The 13,863-nt window shown below is 40.5% G+C and overlaps 3 protein-coding genes across 6 annotated transcripts in view; 2 read left to right on the plus strand and 1 right to left on the minus strand.

Annotated features, from left to right (window-relative positions):
• galt (galactose-1-phosphate uridylyltransferase) overlaps positions 1-966 on the minus strand; it is a 35,152-nt gene extending 34,186 nt beyond the window's left edge. The window contains exon 1 of one of the 2 annotated variants that reach the window (XM_044332928.1): positions 622-956. In XM_044332928.1, coding sequence (XP_044188863.1) covers positions 622-658 — 37 coding nt within the window. In that variant the 5' untranslated portion in view covers positions 659-956. Of the gene's footprint in view, positions 1-621 lie in introns of both variants that reach the window. The other variant, XM_044332930.1, reaches the window with a different exon arrangement.
• A 113-nt stretch (positions 967-1,079) lies between these two features.
• On the plus strand, positions 1,080-4,567 carry sigmar1 (sigma non-opioid intracellular receptor 1). Its single transcript, XM_044332932.1, has 5 exons — positions 1,080-1,348; positions 1,515-1,566; positions 1,930-2,078; positions 2,307-2,399; positions 2,557-4,567. The coding sequence occupies exons 1-5, from the start codon at positions 1,204-1,206 to the stop codon at positions 2,784-2,786; spliced, it is 669 nt and encodes a 222-aa protein (XP_044188867.1). The 5' UTR covers positions 1,080-1,203; the 3' UTR covers positions 2,787-4,567.
• Positions 4,568-6,433: 1,866 nt separating this feature from the next.
• katnal2 (katanin p60 subunit A-like 2) lies at positions 6,434-13,747 on the plus strand. Of its 3 annotated transcripts, none has more exons than XM_044332927.1 (16): positions 6,434-6,612; positions 8,046-8,116; positions 8,323-8,489; positions 8,682-8,718; positions 8,940-9,042; positions 9,134-9,232; positions 9,506-9,553; positions 9,763-9,840; positions 10,220-10,318; positions 11,278-11,341; positions 11,433-11,551; positions 11,779-11,870; positions 12,088-12,216; positions 12,439-12,601; positions 13,099-13,201; positions 13,286-13,371. In XM_044332927.1, exons 1-16 carry the CDS (start codon positions 6,559-6,561, stop codon positions 13,303-13,305), a joined length of 1,446 nt encoding a protein of 481 aa, XP_044188862.1. In that variant the 5' UTR covers positions 6,434-6,558; the 3' UTR covers positions 13,306-13,371. The 3 variants fall into 3 exon arrangements, with proteins under 3 accessions (XP_044188862.1, XP_044188860.1, XP_044188861.1); XM_044332925.1 differs by having other exon boundaries at positions 6,436-6,612; positions 13,319-13,747; XM_044332926.1 differs by having other exon boundaries at positions 6,438-6,612; positions 12,106-12,216; positions 13,319-13,747.
• Positions 13,748-13,863: the final 116 nt, after the last annotated feature.

The raw sequence follows: 13,863 nt of genomic DNA on the forward strand, positions 1-13,863 counted from the left end.
CAGGAACTCAGTCACAAGACTGCACAGCAGGCTTTATGAACTCTGAAGCAATAAACTCTCTGTCAACCCGGGAAGAAAGGCTTGACAAGCTTTCTTCGTCAATAAATTATGTCGCTGCACAGGGCTGACTGGATTAATATCGCATATATTGATTTCAGCGAACAAATATCAACCATAAGCTCTGTTCTACAGGGAGATTCAACTTGACCGAACTCCATTGAAAATTGTGTTCATTTATATCTTCCCCTGCAGAATAAATCAGGTTTTGTGTAGAATACAGCAAAAGTAGATTTTTACGAACGGATATGACCTGATAATAACATCGGCATGTAAAAAAAATCCACGAAGCATCACTTTGACTCGATAGATTTTCTCTTTTTAATAATTGGTAAACATTGCTTGCGATGGGCTAAAATGTAAAACAGTAGTTTTAAAAGCTGACAATCGCTCTTCAGTATAGCTATGCGAAGTTCAATAGTGTGTCCTATTTATTTGTAAAATGTCTGTTAGTGTGGATTTTGAGATTTAGCAAGATTACATTAAGGTAAAATGGCCAGATTTTAAATGGAGTTTGGATTTACTTCCTCCTGCAGCTACAGATCCTAGATAAAAGCTCCATACCTTTTGGATCGAAGCTGACTTCTTCTTTCCCGCTCATGGCCACCAGCTGTTTTTCACCTCTGTGGTGTTAATTCATTGAATTATTAATTCTTTCTTAACTTTGGCTGACAGCTAGCTGCCACTACCTCGTCCACAACACGCCGCGGCCTACTTCCTGTTGTTGACCGGCGAAAACAGCCGTGCTCTTGTGATATATCAGCATGTGTGTAGACACATTTCTAAAAAGCCCCAAAAATAAAGGTGAGGATGATCAAATAATGAATCACAACAAATAAATGTGCCAATTCATCGCATCTTCTTACTGTGTATTTATGCTGGTAAACCACAATATTGTATAAAAAATCTTCAAAATAAATCAAAACTCTTTAAATGGGGGTTTTTAAAACATGCTGGCAACCAGGGGAATTGCTGTTGCCAACACGACCAATTCTGCCTGTGATTGGTCGAGCGAGCATATCCCGCCCCCACCTGACCAGGAAGAAGCTGTCAGTTGTTTGAAGCAACCTGTCTGCCTCGCCTCCGTGTACACATGTAGCCTAAACCCTGTTGCTGTGTCTCTGTCCGTTTGCTTTTGTTTCTACCATGTCTGTAGTCAAAACGAGTTTAAGACTGTTGGTGTTCGCCACAGTCACCGTCCTGGCCGTGCTGCTGCTGCGGCACTGGATGGCCACCAAACAATACGTTTTCAACAGAGAAGACATCGCCAAACTGGCCAAACAGTACGCAGGTGAGTTTGGTAAAAAGGACTTTTAAGCCTAAAGCAAGTCAAGACCAACCTGAATTTCACTCAAATGCTGTTTAAAGTAACAAATATACGAATACAATTAGCCTAAACAGTTATTCCTCGTTGCCTTTCATGTGTACTCAACATACTGTAATGTCTGTATTCTCAGGACAGGACCATGAGCAGGCCTTCTCCAAAGTGGTGGTGGAGCTCAGGAAGAGGTAACAATGTCACTGTTTTGCATCGGATATTTAAAACAGACACTTGACTGACATGTAAGGATTTAGGACTCCAACCAATACAGTTTTCTTGGCTTTCACTGACTGGTTTGAGCAGCTGCCACCAGAGAATTTGTGTTATTTTTTTACTCGATTGGTCAATTATTAGATTTGACATTAACACATTCTGTCAAACTTACTTCACCACTAACTTAATGTTCAACTTCCAGCCTCTCAATTAATGTGAGAGACTGGAACCAGGAACAACAAATGGTTTCTGTGCAACTTGTAGAAAAATATGATCATTATTAGATGAGGAGTTGTACCGTGTGTTTAAAAGCCAACTAATAAAGTGTACTGAACTAGGTATCCTGGCCACATCCTGCCAGACGAGGACCTGCAGTGGGTGTTTGTGAATGCTGGAGGCTGGATGGGCTCTATGTGTCTCCTCCACGCCTCACTCACAGAGTACCTGCTTCTGTTTGGTACTGCAGTGGACACAGGAGGACACTCAGGTGAGGAGGCAGGGGGTTAAAATTCAACTTTGTTTGTCTGTCATGGGATACAATATGGAAAATGCACACTTGCCTCTGTAACGGGCAAACAGAAGTGATCTGTTAGTACATGTTTTCGCAAATTTGGGAGCCTTTTACTTGGAGGTTGTGATGTATTTTCTTTTTGAGACTAAACTATGCAGATAACCATCTAAATCTGACACCATGTCTGTTCTCTGCTTCTGTCAGGTCGTTACTGGGCTGAGATTTCTGATACTATCATCTCCGGCACTTTCAGACAGTGGAAGGAGGGAACGACTAAGAGTGAACTTTACTATCCTGGTAACACCTTAACACATTTTAATCTGTAATGTATTTATATGAAGTCTTCTCTCTGTCCTAAATAAATGGGGTAAACACATTTGAATGACAGAAACTAGTAGTGTATGTAGTGTATCCAGTTTAGAAGTTTCCATGTCTGACTGCCTTTATCCTGCAGGTGACACTATCATACACAGTGTAGGTGAGGCCACATCAGTCCAGTGGACCGCCGGGACATGGATGGTGGAGTACGGCAGAGGTTTCATCCCCTCAACGTTGGGCTTCGCTCTGGCAGACACCCTGTTCAGCACCCAGGATTTCCTCACAATGTTCTACACTGTACAAGTCTACGTCAAGGGTCTGCTGCTCGAGGCTGGTACACTACTCACAGACGCCGGAGTTTTCTGAGACGTGGCCTGCACAGGGACAGTAACATCAAATGTTTACCATGTCGTCACATGCACTTTTGTCCCCTGACCACTAACATCCAGCATAGAGGGGGGGGAAATCTGTGCCAGATAATTCCAAGTTCAATTATTTTACCTGAAATTGTAGTCAATCCAAATTTGCATCAGTGGAGTTAATCCTATCTACATTCAAGTTCGTGACCCTCCATAAAGGCTATACAAAAGAAATGTTTGTCTTCGTCCCAACTTGTAACATTCACCCTGTGACATCAAACTGCATCAACAACAGTGCTACAGTGAACCACTTTTTTTTACCACTGACTTTTAAGACATCAAGTCTGTTACAAGAACATCATTCTGAATGAAGCACTAGTCAGTCACTAGAGAGTCACCCAAAGTCCCTCCTCAGTATCGTATTCTACACATTAATCATTCCTCTGAGAGCTCTCAAACTGCCTTCATAGTTAGTGAGATCTTCATTAATAAAAAACAAAAAACAAACATGCATATTTTTAGGATCTGGCTTAAAGAATTATTCCCAAAGACCTTAAACTACTCTTGCGAAATCTGAGATTCCTCCGTGAATAATACAGAACCATTTGTAACCAGGTTATAGAGTATAAACTTTTTCAGCAACCAATGAAATTGAAAAATAAGTTAATATCATAAAATGCTGAAGTTCAAACTTTTAAATCAAATGCTTAATTTGGCTTGTGAAACAAGCACTATTTTTCTCACTAGATACCCATTTCATATTTATATGCATGTGGATTCTGAGTAAATGAGGGTCTTGTGTCAATCCAGTTTTCTTCAGATCTGACTCCTTGAAAAAGTGTCACAGAAAACCAAAAATCCAAGGAGTGTGTTATCTCCAAAGATTAAGCCTCTGTTGAGTTTTGGCACACATTCAGAGTCAATCTGTCAACCCAAGAGGATTGTTTTGAAGAAAACTGCCAGGATGGTGTGAGGAAGGTCCCGTCTTGCCCCAGTGTGAGTTGTATTCAGACTCTTGCCAGCTCAGAGACAGCAGTGTTTTAACGGTTATAGTTTTGTCTGTCTTGGTGTGTGTTGACTCCAGAGCTACTGTGCAACAGCACATTTCAAACAATATTATTGGAGCAATTTTCAGATTTCTCCTTTTTTTTTTTTCTCTCATCACAACCCAACATTTTTTTAGGCTTAATGTATAAGGATTTAATCCAAATACATCTGAAATATTTTAGAAGGTTTTATGAGCTTAAATAGACTTACAATATTTTTGAAAATGTTACTACAGATATCAACTTGAATGATTTTGCTCTCTGACCATTCGAGACGCCTTGGCTCTGGAACTTTGCACTAGCCCAACAGGGCAAAAACAAAACACTATCTGCAGGTCTTGTCCTTCACATTTCCACATTGTAATAAACTACTGAGCAGAAACAGTAGCAAGTCAAAGCCTTTTGAAAAAAGATACTTGGAATTACTAAAAAAAGCAAATCACTGTTGCTGAATCCACTATCTCCCAGTTTCTACCTTTTCAGATAAGAGCCTTACTTCCAGATTGATGCTTGAACCCATCAAGCATCATATTAGTGCTTCTGTGGGGGTGAAAACATACTGTAACTACCCAAAACTGGAGTCAATTTGTTCACATAAAGCAGCATCAGCAGCAGTGTGGTCTCAGGTGGATAGAAAAAGAAATTACTGTAACTTGAACGTTGATGAGTGGATGTGCAATTTACTGTAAGGTAATGAAGAAAACTGACAGTGCCAGAAGAAATAAATGTTTTTGAAGGAAAATGATACAAGCCTATTTTATTACATACACACTGAATCCAAGACAATCTCAAGTAACACACCTGTACTGAACCTTAACTGAAATCAAAGCCCTGCTCACGTTAGAGGTCAACTTCTCCCATTGGGCCAAGTGTATCTGTGAATTTTTAATAGTTCTCCATAGTTATGTAAATTATGCTTGATTGAGGACTACCTTATTCTTCACAGAAGCCTATAATCGCAGTATATATTGCATTTCAGTGAGCTATTATCGCAGTATGTAATCCATCACAGATGCGTTTGTCCTGCAAAACAAACATCAGGGGCGATTTTAGCTGGTTAAGTGGAAGATGAGTGAAATCACAAAACTGACCTTACATACTCAGGGGAGTTAATAAATATAAAGATGAGCTCAGAGATTGTGGATGTGTGGAGGGATGCTGTGTGAACAGACGGTATTATTCAATAAAACAGGCCGGCAGAATAGAGGATAGACACATCAGTCCTCATCTCCGTCTGTAAATGTCAAGAGGATGCAGACAAACCTGATTTGTTGTCATCATATCCATGAGGAAGGTCTGGGTGATGATGATAGAGGCGCATGTATTTCATGTGGTTGTGTGTTTGCTTGTGCCTGCTTTTATGTGTCTGTGCATAGAGGTGAGTGTGCACATGTGTACATGTTTTACATGCCATTGCACACATAGTGCAGGTTGTTGTGTGTTTGTCTTTATATATATATATATATATATATATATATATATATGGCTAGTCTGTGTTGTTCCGTCCTCCCTGCCTATCTATCCATCTGTGTATGTGTGTTACCATATTATCCCAGATATAGATTTAATGTCAGTCTAACAGACTGGCCTGACCCCACTGCCCTCCTTCTCTTTAAGCCCTTTAAAGGAGATGTATTCAGAATCGAAGACGGGCGACCGGTGCTGAAATACCAGCGTGCTCGAGTAGCGGGCGCACCCTAATGGAATAGACGGCAGCCTCTTTGACTAATAGCTTTGCATCCTCCAGGCCAAAGATGTCCTTCTACTGCACATTGAGGCTGTGCAAATAGATGTCCTTTAGAAGTGAACACACACACACAAACACAGAGTTAGGGATCAAAGTAGAAAATATTATATAGGATGGATACATACACAGTCAGTGCATGTACACACACTGACTCAGACACATCCTCATGCAATTAGGCTGGCATAAAAAGGTATCCTTTAGAATAAAACATCAGATAAGGGAAATGGATAGAACCCCTGGGCCTTCATTAATACACAGCATCAGTTCACTCACATCAAAGCTCTTTACTGTCCTCTAGTGGACATAATCAGTATCACATGCATCACTTGATAATGTGGGATAAAATACGATTTACATCTCAATAGGAAGAACATATGAGCCCTAAATGAGGCTGAGGTCAAATCGCAGCAATATTTGCGAGCAAAAGGAACTAAACTGCGAAATGTGATCACTTAAACAGTGATATATATACTATCATAACTGTTGCACCTCTGTATGTGGCCTAATGTCGTTCCAAGTGCAATACTGCCAGAGAGGTTATAGTTATTTAATTGCAGTTAATTAAGAATTTTCAGTTTTAATTATTGGTCTCACATAATTTATTTTCTTTGGAAAAAAAATCTTAAATAGAGTAACTGTCTTTTTTCAGAGATTTCAACCAAATCTCATCTCATGCTCATGTTTTCATAAAAGTGCTTTGTAACTAGGGATTTGGGATGCTATTTTATTCAATTCATCTTATTATTTTAGAAGAACATGTACAATTTGAAAGTATTTTTTAAAAATACCTTTTTTAAATGATATTTTTGTTAGTTTTCTTCTGCGGTCCCGTCAACATTTGGCAGTGTTTTCTTTTACAGCACACGCGTTCACCCATATGTACGGCAAGCCCCGAGGGGAAAACCTGCAGACCGCACACCTGGAACTGCTGACTTCAAGAACAACTGACGAATAGCAGAAAACTGTCTCACAAATCTCTTTAAAACATGATGGAGCTTTCATATCAATCTATGAAAGTCGCTCATCAGGCCCGGGAGGCGGTGAGTGAATGTTATTTTGTTTCTGGTGAGTTTTATCAGATGTAATGAACAACTGTTGGCAGTGATGCTTGAGTGAGGAACATGAACTTCTGCCTGAGCTCATCCTTAATGCCCCAAAGGGCAACTGTACTAATCTCATATATGTCCTACATGTATCCCGGGTCAGGTAAGACACGTGTATTTCACACAAATGTCAACTGAATTGTCACAAATAGAAGTGCTTTAACGCTAGCAGTTGAGCTACCCGAGCTAACCAGGCTAGTTTTGCAAATGTCCAGCGCTACAATCAATCGGCGTCCACTGGTTGCCTAGATACCAAATCAGGTGGTTGCAATTTGTGGCAATTTGTCGCCCTCTACTGGCAATATGTCTGTCTCCATATTCCAACCTATAATTATGTTCTCAAAACGTTTAAATCAGATTTTAGACCTTTACATAAAGATGTGATAATTGATCCCTCCAGTCCATTTAAGGCAAGGCAAGTTTATTTGCATAGCAAAAAGGCATCGAGACAAAATGTAAAAGAAACACATTATAAAAAGACATTTACATGCAATTAAAAATAGTTATTTAAAAGTTAAGAGAATAGAAAATAAAAAAATAAGCCAAAGTAGAATAAGACCGGTAAATAAAATAAAACCAGAGAATAAAAGTGACAGTGTAGTGCAAGATATGAATCAAAAGCCTAAAATTTGATTTATTAAAAGGCAGCAGCAAACGAGAAAGTCTTCAGCCTTGATTTAAAAGAGTTGGAGCAGACCTACAGTTTTCTGGGAGTTTGTTCCAGATATGTGGTACATAAAAACCGAACGCTGTTTCTCCATTTTTAGTTTTGATTCTGGAGACAGAAAGCGGTGCTGTTCCAGACAACCTGAGATGTCTGGACGGTTCATAATGTAGCAGCAGATCAGAAACTCATTTAAGTGAGTCTGGTCCAGAATCCTGTAATTCATGAATGTGCACAAAAAGAAGGGGAAAAGTACACAAAAAAGGCAATTTCATAGGCCTTTTTAACTGGAACATTTTGACATGTAAATGTAAATCACTGTCACACTGTGATGGCTTAATGGGACACTTGTTATTTTCCTCATATAATCAAAAGACAGATAGTACATGCATCGATTTAACCAAACCGGTGGTGTAAAATAAGCACATTTACTCAAGTTCTGTACTTAAATACAATTTTGAGCTTCTTGTACTATACTTAAGTATTTCCATTTACTTTATACTTCCACTCCACTACATTTCAGAGGGAAATATTGTACTTTCTACTCCACTACATTTATTTGGCAGCTTTACTTACTTCTTAGATGAAGATTTTACACAAAGGATGATATAACAAACTTTGAATAATGGCTGTCAACATCAGTGCAGCAGTTGTGTTTGAGCTGCTACTGACTGAGTCTCAGTGCTGAGTTTGTTCTGTCCAACAGGATGAGCTGAGGACTGAGATGAGGAAGAAGAGCCTTCTCATCCTCATCTATCACCACCTGCTGGGACAAGGGTCAGTATGAAGTATATGTGTTTGTACAACTTTAGTATTCAAATAATGTCTGTGTCTATACTTTATCGGCTACATACAATTTCTCCAGAACACATTCAAGGTAAAATCGTATTGAACTGTCCAGACTCACAGCACAAGACATCAGGTTGTAACTTTTGTAACTGTGTGTGCATGTGTGTGAGCTCATGTGTGTGTCCATCTGACAGCTACGTGGCTGCAGCAGTGGCCTTGGACCAGGAGACTAATGGGGGTGTGAGGAAGTTCGAGGTGTGTGATAACATCGATCTGGAGATGGTGCTCATGGAGTACGAGAGCTATCACTACGTCAAGTTCCAGAAGTATCCCAAACTTATCAGAAAAACAGCAGAACCAGGTGTGTGACCACTGCCACTCTAATGAGCCAAATAAATACCAAAAATATCCAAACTACAGTGAGAGCAGGAACACCGCGCTGATTTGGATATACTGTATTTGTTGTTAAGTTCTGATTAACTGGGGTGTATTTATAAAATCTTAATTATAGTCAATATTTTCTGTTGCATTTGTTGTTTTCTTCTGTGTCAAGGTGAAAGCAGATATGCAAGAAGCAGTGGAATAAAGAGGTGAGTGTGTTTCTGTGTCTTATTTCATGTTCAGGTGACAATACTCTACATACATGCTCGCACCATGAACAAAAAGAGTAAAAACATGACAAAAACAACATGGTAACAAGTAAAGAAGCATTAGATTGACTTGACAGGCTGTCGAATAATGTCCGATGTGCTTGGGAGTAAGTTTAGATGTCTCCTGCTGTTCCCTGCTCTGCTTCTTTTTTGTCACCCAGGAGTCCCTGTTCAGCTGTGAAGCCTCTTCCCAAAATCAACCCGTCCCAGAGGCCACACTCTGGAGGCGGAGCCAAGAAGACCGCAGCCAGTGCACATTCAAATGTACCGCATTAAACACAGAGCAACCCAAATCAGTATATGAAACTAAAAAGCAATTATTCTCACATCCTGATGACTGTGTTTCATTTCCCAGGAGGACGGCTCCTCTGTTCCCCCAGAGTCGTCAGAATTTGGTCTCAACGTTTCCTCCATCAGGAATGGACCAGCTGGAGAGGCAGCCACGAACAAGAAGGTACTGGGAAAGGTTTTTTTTATTTAAGAAGACATTTTATTCATTTGTATTTCAAACATCATTAATCTTCATGCAGAGAAATTAGGAATGAGAAGGCAAACCCTTTCATCCAAACCTAAATCAGCACCTGTATGTTTTGGTTGTAGACATGAACTCTGGACATGCACATACCTGTTATAACTTATCACAGCTGTCTTTTTTTTTTAATTACAGCTGTCTTATTATTCCTCTGTTTCCCTGGGTGTGTAAGAAATGTTTTATTAACTGTTCCAGGGCCACATGACTGACAGCAGGGGAGCCAGCAGTGACTCAGAGCATATGGTAATGACAGTGAAGCCTCCGAGTAACACTGACGAAATATAAATTATGAAATTCTTCATGATAATCACTTAACCAAAGTGTGTAAGACATGCAAAATGTTATTAAAAACATTAGATTTTCTTGATTTAATTGAGAACAAACAAACCAAACAATAACACAACTGCTTTTAGTACCACTACCTACAATAATGGCTCCATGCTGTGTGGCAGGAACGGCTGCTGAAGCCCCTCAGTGGCTTTTCTGGAATGAGTGGTGAGATGAAAGAACTGGCTACAATCATCAGCAGGGTACTACACACACACACACAAACACAAATACAAACATGCTCAAAAACAAACATGTAGAGAAGCTGGTTTTATCTGAACTCGTGGCACAAAATATGATGTAGAAACTAGGGCGAATATCCTTTTAAATGATGTCTGTGATAACAAATATGTCCACTAGAGAGCGGTGAAGGGCTTTGTTGTGAATGAATTGATCTGTTGTATTAATGAAGGCGCAGGTTCTATCTATTTCCCTTATCTGATGTTTCACTCTAAAGGACACCTATTTACGCAAGCCTAATCGCACCAGAACGTGTGTCCATTTCTCGCTGATATCTTCCACATGCATCCCTCACTCTGTGTGTTTTTGTGTGTGTGTGTGTGTGTGTGTTCACCCCTAAAGGACATCTATTTGCACAGCCCCAACGTGCGGTGGGAGGACATCATCGGCCTGGAGGATGCAAAGCGATTAGTCAAAGAGGCCGTCGTCTATCCCATTAAGGTGCGCCCGCTGCCTGAGCACGCTGGTATTTCAGCACCGGTCGCCCGTCTTCGATTCTGAATACATCTCCTTTAAAGGGCTTAAAGAGAAGGAGGGCAGTGGGGTCAGGCCAGTCTGTTAGACTGACATTAAATCTATATCTGGGATAATATGGTAACACACATACACAGATGGATAGATAGGCAAGGAGGAAGGGACACACACACACACTGGGTGCACAAATATACAGGTGTTACCCCTGTAGAATTTATATACACAGCCAGATTCACCGAATTTTGCTGATGCATACAGAAATGCACGTACAAATAAAAGCTGGCACACATAAACACATGAGCAAAGAGCACACACACACACACAGAAGACACATTCACACACTTCTATCATCATCACCCAGACCTTTCTCATGGATATGATGACAACAAATCAGGTTGTCTGCATCCTCTTGACATTTACAGACGGAGATGAGGACTGATGTGTCTATCCTCTATTCTGCCGGCCTGTTTTATTGAATAACACCTTTCCTCCACATTCCCACAGTCCCTAACTTCCATCTCTATTATTATTCATTCTCTGGGGTATAAGGTCAGTTTGGTGATTTGCGTCTGTTTACCACCTAAAATTCAGACTAATAAATGGTGCGTGGTATTTCCAGCACTGACTCAGCTATACATCAGGCTTATGAGTTTCCATTGTGCACAGCTCAGCTTCTAATTTGCTTGCAGAAAATGGGGATGTTGCTGGAAGTTTATAATGTTTGGACGTATTAAGTATTCCCTTATTGAACTATGATGTGAGGTTTTTCTACACCGTTGTAGTTTTCATGTTTCACTCACTGCCTGCCTTGATTGCTCTCATTTAATTCATCTCGCTTTTTTATGTTTCTACCCCCCTTTCTTTTCCAATTTTGTCCTCCTCCTCCTCACTATTTTGTTCCTCTTATTCTCTCTCTCTCTCTACAGTACCCGCAACTGTTTACAGGCATCCTGTCTCCATGGAAGGGCTTACTGCTCTATGGCCCCCCAGGTAAGATCTCCAGTGCTGTAAACCCTTGTCAGGTTTACAAGTCCTATATTTTGCACTTCTACCTCATGACCTGTTTCACCCCCACACACAGGTACAGGTAAGACCCTGCTGGCAAAGGCTGTGGCTACAGAGTGTAAAACAACCTTCTTCAACATCTCAGCCTCAAGCATAGTCAGCAAGTGGAGAGGAGACTCTGAGAAACTGGTCAGGGTAGGTTATTCCTCAACATCAATCATAGAGTACTATTTCATATCATTGGTTTCGACCCCTTTTGCCCTACATTCATATCAAGGGGAACAAAGACCAAAACAAACAGTTTTGATAATCTGCGAATGCAAAACCACAAGATAAATGTACAGGCACTTAAAAGATGACACACCTGTACAGTATGTTGCTCTGTCAGACGTAGTTTGTGTCCTTGAATGGTATGTCTTCAGGTCCTGTTTGAGCTGGCCAGGTACCACGCCCCGTCCACCATCTTCCTGGATGAGCTGGAGTCAGTGATGGGCCAGAGAGGAACCAGCATGGGGTGAGCTGAACCACAAAGCGCGGCATTGAAATGGTTGTTTAAGCCTTGATAAAATGAAGAAAAATATTGAAACCCTGTTAAAAGACTTGACATGGTTTGAAGTGTGACGCCCACAGGATTTACCTTATACTGAAACTACAATGTATTCATATTACTGTAAGCAGCTTTGGATGACTTATGTGGATGCAAAGGTGAATGAAAAGTTGATGAACTGCAGAGTGATGTCTGTCCTCAGAGGAGAGCACGAGGGCAGTCGCAGGATGAAGACAGAGCTGCTGGTTCAGATGGACGGACTGGCGAGATCAGAGGACCTGGTGTTTGTACTGGCGGCCTCCAATCTGCCTTGGTAACGCACACATCACATACAAACAAACTCAATTATTAACCTCAACTATTTTAAATTTCATAATGTTGGTATTGCTATTATATTTATTAATGGACATTAATCAAATTTCAGAAACGGTGAAACGATTTTAAGACACAAATTAATTAAATAACTGTTTGTTTGTTTTTTTCAGTCCTAAACAAATTTGTAACACATTTGTGAGTGTTCCTGCTCCTCTCTCAGGGAACTGGACCACGCCATGCTGAGGAGGTTAGAGAAGAGGATTCTGGTTGGTCTTCCTTCTTCACCAGCTCGCCAAGCCATGATGTCTCATTGGCTGCCTCCTCTTAACTCCACAGGAGGAGTGGAGCTACGAACTGAGCTGGAATATGAAACTCTGGCGAAGGTGTGACAATTTAAAGGACAGGCTCACAGTTTTTCAAGTCTTAAAACAATAGTCCATATAAACAATGAAACAGGTTTTGCTTGTTGTAATCATTCCTCCCGTTCATACTGGAGAAGATCCCATCCAAACTCACTTACAATGACAAAATCCAGTCCTTGTTTTGAGGCTTCAGCCATCTGAGTTAGTCAAATAAATCTTTCACAGTTAGTCTTTTTAGTACTGTACTGTTATTTTATAGTAACAGTATCTAAAGTTATGGTAAAGTTAACTGAAGTTACTGTAACTGTCCATCTTTGCTCCATTGCGTAATGTGAGCAGCTTAACTTACTAATAGAAGCCTTTCACTAAACAGTGTTTGTTGAGACTCAGTTATAGTTATTGTGTTTTGGTTTTCAAGTATTTTTCTATTTTATTCATTTCTCAGTTTTGGTGCCCAGAAAAAAAAGTACTGTAAATGTAAAAACATGTACTGCCAGTCATGTATTCTCTTGTTTTAGGAGATGGAGGGTTACTCTGGCTCTGACATCAGACTGGTGTGTAAGGAGGCCGCCATGAGACCAGTCCGTAAGATCTTTGATGCTCTGGAGGCACATCAGGATGGTAGGACACACTGCTGGTTTGATATCTAACTACACAGCAAGATTGACCTCCACAACATCCATGTTTTCTCTCTCCCTAAATAAGACACTGCAGCCTCACTGTGACTCTCCTCCACAGGAGATATTGACATGCCCGCCATCCAGCTGGAAACCGTGACAACAGCGGACTTCCTGGAAGTCATCGCGCACACCAAACCTTCGGCCCGAAACCTGATGGAGAGATACACAGCCTGGGAGAGAGAGTATGAGTCTGTCTGACACTCATACACACAGGGATGTTTCCACATGAGAAAAAAATGCCGACACTACAACATATCTGGATAAGAATTATATTACTGTATACAAATGAGCCTGCTGCAGTTACACTTAGCAGGAGCGAATAAGAGTTGCAAGAATATTTATCAGCATATTCTGTTAGCATGAGCTATTTTTATGCTTTGGGTATTCATTACTTGCAGAGTGTAGAGTGTGTGTACCCATTATATGACTTCTGGGGGCATATTTGATACTTTAACTAATTCTCACATCAATAAATCATCCAACACTTCCCATTTCTCAGGCATCATTTTTGCCTCTTCAGTGAATTTCTTCGCCCTTGTTTTAATGAGGGACATAGCTGAGGGGAAAAGGAATAAAAGACAAAGCACTGAAATACTGAAATGT

Source organism: Thunnus albacares, chromosome 18 (assembly GCF_914725855.1).
Source record: "Thunnus albacares chromosome 18, fThuAlb1.1, whole genome shotgun sequence".
Lineage (NCBI taxonomy): Eukaryota > Metazoa > Chordata > Actinopteri > Scombriformes > Scombridae > Thunnus > Thunnus albacares.

Bases quoted from the DNA above. Each gene is read 5' to 3' on its own strand.
- katnal2 (XM_044332925.1), top strand. From the start codon at position 6,559: ATGATGGAGCTTTCATATCAATCTATGAAAGTCGCTCATCAGGCCCGG. The intron at 8,117-8,322 runs GTCAGTATGAAG...TCCATCTGACAG, and splicing joins CACCACCTGCTGGGACAAGG to CTACGTGGCTGCAGCAGTGG. The intron at 11,871-12,087 runs GTGAGCTGAACC...GATGAACTGCAG, and splicing joins CAGAGAGGAACCAGCATGGG to AGTGATGTCTGTCCTCAGAG.
- sigmar1 (XM_044332932.1), top strand. From the start codon at position 1,204: ATGTCTGTAGTCAAAACGAGTTTAAGACTGTTGGTGTTCGCCACAGTC. The intron at 1,349-1,514 runs GTGAGTTTGGTA...CTGTATTCTCAG, and splicing joins ACTGGCCAAACAGTACGCAG to GACAGGACCATGAGCAGGCC. The intron at 2,400-2,556 runs GTAACACCTTAA...TTTATCCTGCAG, and splicing joins GAGTGAACTTTACTATCCTG to GTGACACTATCATACACAGT.